This window comes from Buceros rhinoceros, unplaced genomic scaffold (genome assembly GCF_000710305.1).
Source record: "Buceros rhinoceros silvestris isolate BGI_N320 unplaced genomic scaffold, ASM71030v1 scaffold21736, whole genome shotgun sequence".
Taxonomy (NCBI): domain Eukaryota; kingdom Metazoa; phylum Chordata; class Aves; order Bucerotiformes; family Bucerotidae; genus Buceros; species Buceros rhinoceros.
In genome coordinates, this window is record NW_010418546.1 from 52,867 (window position 1) to 62,136 (window position 9,270).

Below are 9,270 nucleotides of genomic sequence, written 5' to 3' on the forward strand. Positions count from 1 at the left end.
AAAACAAATTGGGGGTGCCTCATTTAAACTTTTTTTTTTTTTTTTTTTTTTTTTCTCAATTCATCAGTAGCAGCAAATGTGGAAGACAGTGTACAGGGGTGAACTCTGTATTTCTAATCTGGTGTGACATTCCCCACATTCTTGGCTACAACTGACTTCTGAGAATGAATAAGGTGGTCCTTTTCTCACACGTTCAAGATAAGGTCTTCATGGGAGACTGAGGATTACTTTACCCCAAATTCCATTCCAAAGGTGCATAGTGCCTTTGATACATCTTTCCTAGTGTAAGTTCACGGATCATAAAGCATGATAATAGTGTCTATGTGCTAATAATCACCAGCTGAAAACAGCATGTGCAGCTAACCTGGCATGGCTCCCTTTGTAAAGAAGGCTTAAAGGAATGTGAAACGGGATTTGTACCAGTCTCAGCCAGTGGGACTCTGCCTATTGATACCGCACAGCCTGGGCAGGGCCACTTTCACAGGATGCTCTGTTAGCAGAAAACTACAAGGACAAGCAAACCACTTCTCTACCTTGCCAGCAGTCTCCTAGGCTCTCGTTAAATTGTTAACACAGGAGAAGGTTCCTCTGTTTGTTCAGAGCAAATCACAGAAGCTCTGTAAAATGCCAAATTACTACACGGGTACGTGTGTGCTATAGACATTAGTGGCATTTATACCACTATGCTAGAAATGAACGCTGAAATATGGCTGATTTTGAATGAATTACATTTCTTTTTCTTTCTTTCTTTTTTTTAAGATTCTAATAGTAACACCTGAACTGCTTTCTATGTGCCAAGAGACAAATTGCTGCGTTATCACTGGTGTGTATGTTTGACACAAGACAGAACTAGGCAGGATGACCCTGCAAACACTGCAATTTGCTGTTTCTTTTTCAGAAAACACAGCTTACCCTGTCCATGTGAGCTATTTTAAAGCCATCACAGGCATGAAGCAGTCACGGAGTTACAGTACCAGTAAGAAAATGGTGTTATAGTGTTTGGCTTGTGCAAACTTCCTACATTACCTAAAAATAACTAAGTAGCCCATTTGGGAAACATTACGCAGGAGGTGCCTGCGCAAGCTTATCCAATGCGTAATAGGTCGTCTGTGCGTACTTACATCTCTTCCTGAAAATGTAGCCTCCCCGGGACCAGTTCTGGAGGATTTTGGGGTCTTTTTTGCCTTTGCTAACCTATGTAGAAGCCTGCCCGTTCCTGTACAGCAGAACAGTGTGATGTCCATGTGATACTCAGCAGCACAAAACAAGGGATGGGTTCTTTCACTCATTCATAACAGTTAGTTATTCCCCTTGATGCTGCACCATGATCAAACCAAAGCTGATCAGCAACAATGGTGGAAAAACAGCCCATTCCCCCCACCCACTGGCTTTAACAGGGCAACATGTCAGTGTGTGTCTGGCTGGAAAAGAAACCCATCTAGCAACTCAGAGAGTTGCTTACTTGCTTCAGAAAGCTTCCCTCCATTTTTTTACCGATTAAAGATGCGCTGCAATAAGCAGAGCTGGATAACACACAATCAGTAGATTCTAGCAATAAATGGGAAGGCATACTGAGGTTTATTCAGTCCTAACTGCATTTTCCCAGACTTCTTGGTCTTCTTGGTCTTCTTGGTCTTCTTCACAACTCCTCCAAACCCAGCATCACTTTCCTCCAAGCTCTGCAGTCATAGGTTCAGGAGGTGTCAGTGACTTCGTTCAGGTATAAGGGCCCCACACAATCCGGTGGCTAATTTTTGAGTTACAACTAGTTTATTTAATCCTGGTTAATCATTTCCTCTCAATTTGATTTGGTTTCTTTCTTCTTCCTTCCTTTTTTTTTTTTTCCCTTTTATTTTGTTCTCCAGCTCATATCACAGAAGTAAAAGAGAAAATGGACTTTTAAAGTGGATGGCTCAATTCTGCAGTCTTTGCCTTTGCAGAAGTCCTTTTGTAGTTGAGGAAATAAAACAGAGGGAAGACACAGCACCAAAATGTCCTGGTTTTTAGGGACTGTGAGAAAAGCAAGTGAGCAAAATACGGTAACATAAACAGGAAAGGAAAAGGAGCTCTGCAGTCTTGTAAACCTGAGTGTCAACATCATCTTTTTGTAAGCAGTTTTCCCTTCGTATTTCTGACACATCATTTACAGCTCCTCTGTGTCAGGGTCTGCACAGGGAAAATTGGAAAGGTAAGCTGAGGATAACCCTTCCTTTACTGGAGAGCATATTTGCACTCAACATCAGGGAATTTTGTATTTTACATGAGGACTGAACTTATGGCCTGCCAGTATTTGCATATCTGCCTCCTTTCCACAATTGCCCCTACACAGTAGAGCTTTCATCTTTACAAACTTTATTATTCATCTGTCTATGAAGAAAAAACACTGCTTACTTAAATTGTCTTCATCCTCCATGGTGGTTGCTCCAGGACTCAGATACTTGAAGGGCGCTATGAAGGTTGACAGTATGCTAACTTTTTCTAGAAAAAGAAAAGAAAACAGGAGATGTACCAAATCAGTATTTTGTTAGTGCATTGTGATCTACTCTGCACTTTTTCTCAAGTGAAAACATCTTGTCAAGTCTGTCTTTTTTTGTTGTTTTTCCTGACTCTACAGCCCCACCAAAATTCACAGAACTGCAACACATTTGTTACAGCTGGCATGTGCAAATAGCAAATGCACAACCCTCCTCGTTTCTGCCCCTGTGTAGTGTTCCTTGGCCATGTTTCCCAGCAACAATGCCCGAACACTGCAGAACTGGGAATGTGGGAGGCTTGAGACAATCCAGCTGGGAATGGGGGAGGACAATGAGAACCGGAGGAAGTCAGCCCTGGGAGGAGGGACAGGAGAACTGCTCTAATGGGTGAGACCATGAGCTCGCCTCCTCTTGTTTCCTCTCCCTTGCAGAGACTGAAGCAAATGTCTCAGAGAAAGCTCAAGGGTTGACGGCACAAGAGACTACAACTGCCTCTAATTCTTATGGAAATCATTGATTTGATTTTTGGAAAACCTTTATGGTGTGCTCAGGAAGCTATTATCCAGACAGTTGAATCCTATTTGAAATCCTTCATGTTCACATTCATATTAAGTGTAGCTCCTCCTATCTGCAGTTCCTGTTTATCCTGCAGATAGTAGATGGTACAGAAATCTGCTTCCAGTGCCACGATCAGCCTCTGCATTAGATGCCAGGGCAGATTCAGCAAAATGAGAACTGATACTGATTTATACTAGCTCAAAACTTGGCTCAGGATTTCTTTATAAGGAAAAGTTGCTGTAAACACTCGAAACAAGGATATATTGAAGAAATGAGTCTTATTTAGTTTATTAACTAGTTTACTTAGTTTGTTATTCAATGCCTTTGGGCTGAATTCCTGCTAACAAACTATGGGTACTTTGCTGAGGAGTGTCAGCCTTAGGCAGCAGAAGAAACAGAAACACAGGTGATTCATAGCTTTGAAGGACTTAGTTGCTTTCCTAAAGTACTTCTCCTCTTAGAAAGTCTGTTAGGTGGAAGTGCTCTGAATCCTGCACATTTTGAACAATGCTGGACTTTCATCTTGTGGCAGAAGCATCAAAAATCAAACCAAGAATGTCTTTTTTCAAGTGACACAGGAAAAATTATTTCCATGGGGACTCCCTTTATTGGTCAGAAAGTATTTCTCTGAATTTCCTTAAATTACCTAGCTGCTAATCTACCACTGGCCTACCACATCCAGCTGAAGAGCTGTTAAACCTTTTCAGCAGCACATCTGTTAGCTTTTCGGCCTGGTTCTTGCTACACTTTCAAATCATCCTTGCTCTTGTTAAAGACTGTTACAAGAATCCATCAAAAATGACTGCAGATGTTTGCCCTTAGCTAGGTAACACTACAGCTCAACCCTACAATGGAAAAGCACAGTAAAAGCTGACTGTTCTTTGTTAAGTAAATACAATAAAGTGGAATAAAAGATTGCCTGAAGAAAACCTTTTTCCCATCCAGAAACCTTTCTGCCCAGACTAATATATAATTAGAGCACAAATTAGCTTCTTTGAATTGCAATTTCATTAACGGATTTAATGATGTCATGAACTAGAAGAATGAAGCTATTTATGAATGCTTTAGCCAAAAGATTTTCCTAAGTGAACACTTTGACACTTTTTGCTGAGGTGCTGTTCACTGAGTCATGTGGTATCTCTGTACATGTGGTATTTCAGCGCATATGAGACTGTTGGGTTGTGATCTGCAGAAAGTGTGTTATTCACTCCTGACTTTCAAAACTGGCTTCTTCGGTTAAAGTGTGAAGAGTGTAGGGTATTGGGTTTTAATCCGAAGGCTACATTTAGTAAGGGCAATACTTCAGATGATAGATAGAGGATCAGGGTAGTCCTTGGCTTCAGCACCAGCGCTGGCTATAATGTCTGGATATTGAGATGCAGCAAGCTGAAGTGTACTCTGCCTGTGCCTGGCTGCTGATGGTTGTCAGACCTTCAGAACCAACCCTCGGGACGCTGGATGTTGTACAAACGTAAGGCTGAGAAAATAGTCACACTTCTCATGAAGAGTTAATCCACTAACCAAGCAATAAGGACATCTGCTTTCTTGCAGGGGTTGCTGATGCCTACTCCTGACACCAATAATAATTAAAAAAAAGTAGTTTTATACTACACTGTTATTAGGTAAAGAAATATTCTGTGATTTATCTTTCACTCCAAACCGATTTTGTGCAATTGATGGGCGAGATTTACAATGTGGATTTTAAATTTACCAAATTATTTCTCTTTTTGCCTTGAAGGACCCTTTAGCCATCTAGGTTTCCCAGCCTGTCCCCAAAGACCTTGCTGATGCCTTTGCTTTGTGTGGCAGAGAACAGGATGGCTAGTAAAATTTACTGCACTCTTAGAGCAGCAATGGATGGGTTCATGTGAACCAAACTCAGGCAGGCCCTAATAACAGGATATCCTTCAATCAGTACAAACAATAAAGTTTATAATTTAATATTTCAATGCATTGGTTGAGCAATGGAAGATTTAGTGTGTGTCTGGAAGGAGGAGGAGGGCATGTTTTTGAGTGAGCGATGTAAGAAGACAGAAGCTGTAGTATGCATGGAGCACAGACGAATTATCAAGCCTGTGGAGGAGGGGAAGACAGATGAAGGATAATTAAATGTAGGTGTTTACAGGGAAATAATCTGGCTAGGTATAACACTACCGGTATGATTGTGCACTTCCATCTTTGCACATTATTGCCTATTACCATATATATACACACCATAGGACATTACTTCAGCTTTATTGTCAATGTGAAATTCAGTGTTATTTTTGTTTACCATTTCAAAACAAGATTAGGAGAGTTTTGTATTCACACTTTACAGCCTCTGTACATGTCAATGCCTACCACAATTAGTCTTATTTCCAGAAGTTGGATGAAATCTTATTAATAAGAATAAAGGACATGGCTGGATAGCAAAAAGCCATATGGAGAAACAATACCTTTAAAACCTCTTTTTTCTATCACTCTCTTCTCCTTCTATGATCTTTTTTTTTTTTCAAAAGAAGCAATGACAGGTAGCCCAAAATTAGAGTGGCTATTTTTACTTTATAATTGTAAATGTTCTCTGTATTTGTCTGAGGAAATTGTTTTTCAAGGCTAGCAGAGGGGATCTAAGAGAAGAAAACACGACATTTCAAAAACTTTTCTCCAGAAAGGCAGAATACATAACCCTACATTTACAAGAACGAATACAAGGAGCTATTATTGCTTGCATTACAATTGTACCAAAAGCTTCCGATGACATGAACGAGCGATTTCAAGAGGCATACATGGACACAAAGGAAGCTGTATTTACAATGGAAGTGGAGAGACAAAGACCAGGGGTGGCGGCATTTATTTCTTGCCACTCTGGAACACTGACACTAACACAGGATGATAGCATAATTTTTTGCAATGTATTCACTATGAAAACATCCTTCCAAGTGATGCCAAGTGGAACTCTGCTCTAGTAACCTAAGCATGAAAACCACTTTTTCTTCTGATGAGAAGCCCATTATAGGAAGAAACCTCACTCCTGTTATGGGATGGAAATACATTTCAGTCCACCCTTCTTCAGTATGTATTTTCCAACACCAGAAAATAGTTAAAAAATAATAACGAACACTGTTTTGACAGCCATATAAATCATTTACACAAACAAAAAACCAGTTGGCTAATATCTGTTTTTAATGAAAAACAGAAAATGATTTAGTCCAAATGATTCAGCAAAGCCTGGCATACAAGGCAGCCAAGTTTCCACTAAAGTCCGCTCTTTTTCTGAAGTTGCTCTTGCCCTGTGGATGCAGACAGAAGACTGGTCACAGGTCCTGTAAACATGCTTTTATTGTGAAGACAAGAATACACACAGAGCTATAAACAGCATTCATGCCCTTCATACCTATCAGTATTTAAAGGGCAGCAGACAATAGGGCTTGATCATCAGATGTACTGAAGTTCTTTCACGCTCAATCACCTGAATAAAAGCCACAGGAACAGCAGGAGCTCAACACTTTAAAAACTCAGGACTTACACATGTTGAACAAAATGTTTAGCTTTAAGAGGAGCAGACTGAGTGGGGTCATAACAACAGCCCTCAAATACATAAAAGGCTGCTCCATAGAAGAAAGGAGCAAACTGTACATTAACAAAAGTAGAAGTAATGGACTTAAATTGCACCAAGGAAAAGTCACTTTAAACATTAAAAAACCTTCCTAACAAAGAGTAAGGATAGTGCAGCACTGGAATAGATTGCCTAGTGGGGAGGTTGAGGAGCTGTTGGTGCTGAAGGGCTGCAGGGAGAGGATTCACACTGGCAGGTGTTGCACCTGTCCTTGGGCCCATCCCTCATACTCTCTCTCTTATCCCAGCAGACCTCAGTAGAAAAATTCACCCTGGCATCAGGTTCTAGCTCAAACTTGGAAAAGTGAGTCGGATTTACTAACACGAACTAATCTCTGAGCAGAAGCTTGTGGCACGCTCTTTGCTTGGCAGCTAATGAGCACTATTAATAATTGTTTTTTAAAATGCAACTTCTGAACACAAGAAAGATTAGACAGATGGCTACCAGGGTTTGCCAGATCAGCATTAGCAATGTTTTACTGAATCAGTTTCATTCTCACGTTCTAACTGATTACCGTAAGCTACTTGTCCGAGGTTTCTTTACTAGCATTCTTTTAAAAACACAATGAGGACATTATAAACCAGTCCTAAATAATTTGCTTGGTTTGCATGGTGTATGAAATTACTCAAGAAGGGTCAATTCTGCTGTGATAATGTAAAACAGCTGCAAAACTTCTTGAAAAAAATGTTATTTTTATTTCTCTAGAGCAGTATTTACAGTTACTCAAATAGTTACACTTTTACAGTTGTGTTAGCCTTGATTTATTTTGAAAGGGAGGGATACAGGGAGGTAATTCTCTATCTTCATTCTCATATCTTAGTCAGTTCAGACTGACAGTGATTGACAAGCTGAGAGGATTCTTTACACAAAAGAAAAATATGGCAAATTTGTGGGCAAAATAACAATGTCTTTAAAGCACGGCTCTTACTGAAAAGGGCTCACAGCCTTCTGAATTATGGCTTGTACAGTCACCATTTAGCTGAAGCAGCCAGTTTCCAGATAGGGATTTACCTGCTGGGTGTCAGAATCAGCCTTTACAGATGAATTCAAGAACCAGCCGCTGCGTCATGAGTTGCCCAGTGTGGCAATGCAGTGGCATTGCCCAAGTGCTTTTGGCTTCATAGGCAAGTGGAAAGGCTCTGTGTGATGCTCTTTTATACCCATGCTGACAAAACTGTGCTGGGGTGCCTGTGAATGTCCACCATGGTACCAGTGGGGCTGGGAGGACCATCTCGGTCCATCTCCTCTAGATGCTATGCTTAAGTTAGAAGCATTTCTGCCATAAACATCTTCAGATGCCTTATGTTTCTGTATGGGCACAGGAGCAGCTTTGGGACAGCTGTGTGCCTGGTGCAGGTGTTGCATTGCACAGGATAAATTCAAGCCTGCATATATTTGCAAGGAGCTATTAACACATGCCCTTTCCTTCTTGGTTTCCTCTCACTTCTACACTGGGAGATCTGAATGTGAAGCCTTGCTGACATAAAGAGTCTCTGAGAGCCGTCAATCACTGCAACTGGAGCAGCACATCTAACTGAGCAGGCCAAGGCGGTTAAAAGAGCCTGTGTATTGGAGGATATGAAAGAGTTAAAAGACGCCGGACTGTTTCTGTCTGCAGATATGCTACTTGGGATCCCTGGAAGTGTGGTCTCTGAGGTGGGCAGTTACTCAAGATCTGCTTTTTATAATTGGTTTTCAATCCAAGGCTTTTGCGGTGATATCCCACTCTGGCCCACGTGGGAACAGTAAGGATAGCTTGTCTTAGAGGTAGCAGGAAAATATGCCGAGAGAAAAAAACTTCTGGTTGAATAAGATTTTTTGTCTGGAACATTTTTCTTAAAAGCAGAGAGCTAAGGGAATATTGAGATAAAGGAATTAGTTTTTTTAAAGAAAAAAAAATGTATTCAGCATTACTGGTTTTGTTCTCTACTTCAGCAGGGACCTGAAATGAAGATGTGAAATAACAGAACACATTTTTCTCTTGTCTGATAACCAAAGGGAAGACAAAACCAGGGAACTTTTGGATAGTTAGCATTTCAGGCAAAGGTTTTCAGCTGCACAGTGCAGGTTGTGTCTTGAGTTAGAAGTCAGAGGTGTGAACCCAAAGCCATGAAGTCTTCCTCTGAAACAGGGCAACAAGCTGCTCGGTACGATGCAGTGCCCACGCACCAAAGCACTTGTTCCTGTGTCTCGCCTGGAAGTTGGTCCTGGCCTGCCAGGTACAGGGGTCTGCTGTAAACAGATCTACTTGCTGCCTTTATCATTTATTTATCTAGTTCTTGAGGCAGAGAATATCTTTCTGCTCTACTGTTTGATGCTTAGCAAAAAAGGATCCTTGGCCAAGACGGACACTCTGAGTTGCCATTATATTAAATAGCAATAACAGTTTATGGTATTATGATACTGCAGAGAACACTGAATGTGAAACACCAGTTAGTTGGCAACTGGACTAAACCCTTTACCTCTGTGCATCCTGTTCTGTCTGCTTACTGATCCAGAGGTGTTACCCTTGGAAAGCTTTTGTTGAAGCTCTGTGAAATGTTTTGCCAGTGATGATCCAGCCCCTAATAAGCAGCAGCAGGTTCATGCCCTGTGCTCTGGCTGCTCTGCAGCCCTGCATCTCACCAGGACCTCCACTCACAG

At 41.1% G+C, this 9,270-nt stretch overlaps 1 protein-coding gene across 1 annotated transcript in view; it reads right to left on the bottom strand.

Annotated features, from left to right (window-relative positions):
- Positions 1-6,344, bottom strand: part of LOC104495608 (double-stranded RNA-specific editase B2-like) — a gene marked incomplete at its 3' end in the record, with an annotated part of 52,798 nt that extends 46,454 nt beyond the window's left edge. Inside the window, exons 1-2 of the mRNA XM_010138594.1 lie at positions 6,278-6,344; positions 2,392-2,478 (exon numbers count right to left, since the gene is read on the bottom strand). Coding sequence (XP_010136896.1) covers positions 2,392-2,478; positions 6,278-6,344 — 154 coding nt within the window. The remainder of the gene's footprint in view (positions 1-2,391; positions 2,479-6,277) is intronic.
- Positions 6,345-9,270: the final 2,926 nt, after the last annotated feature.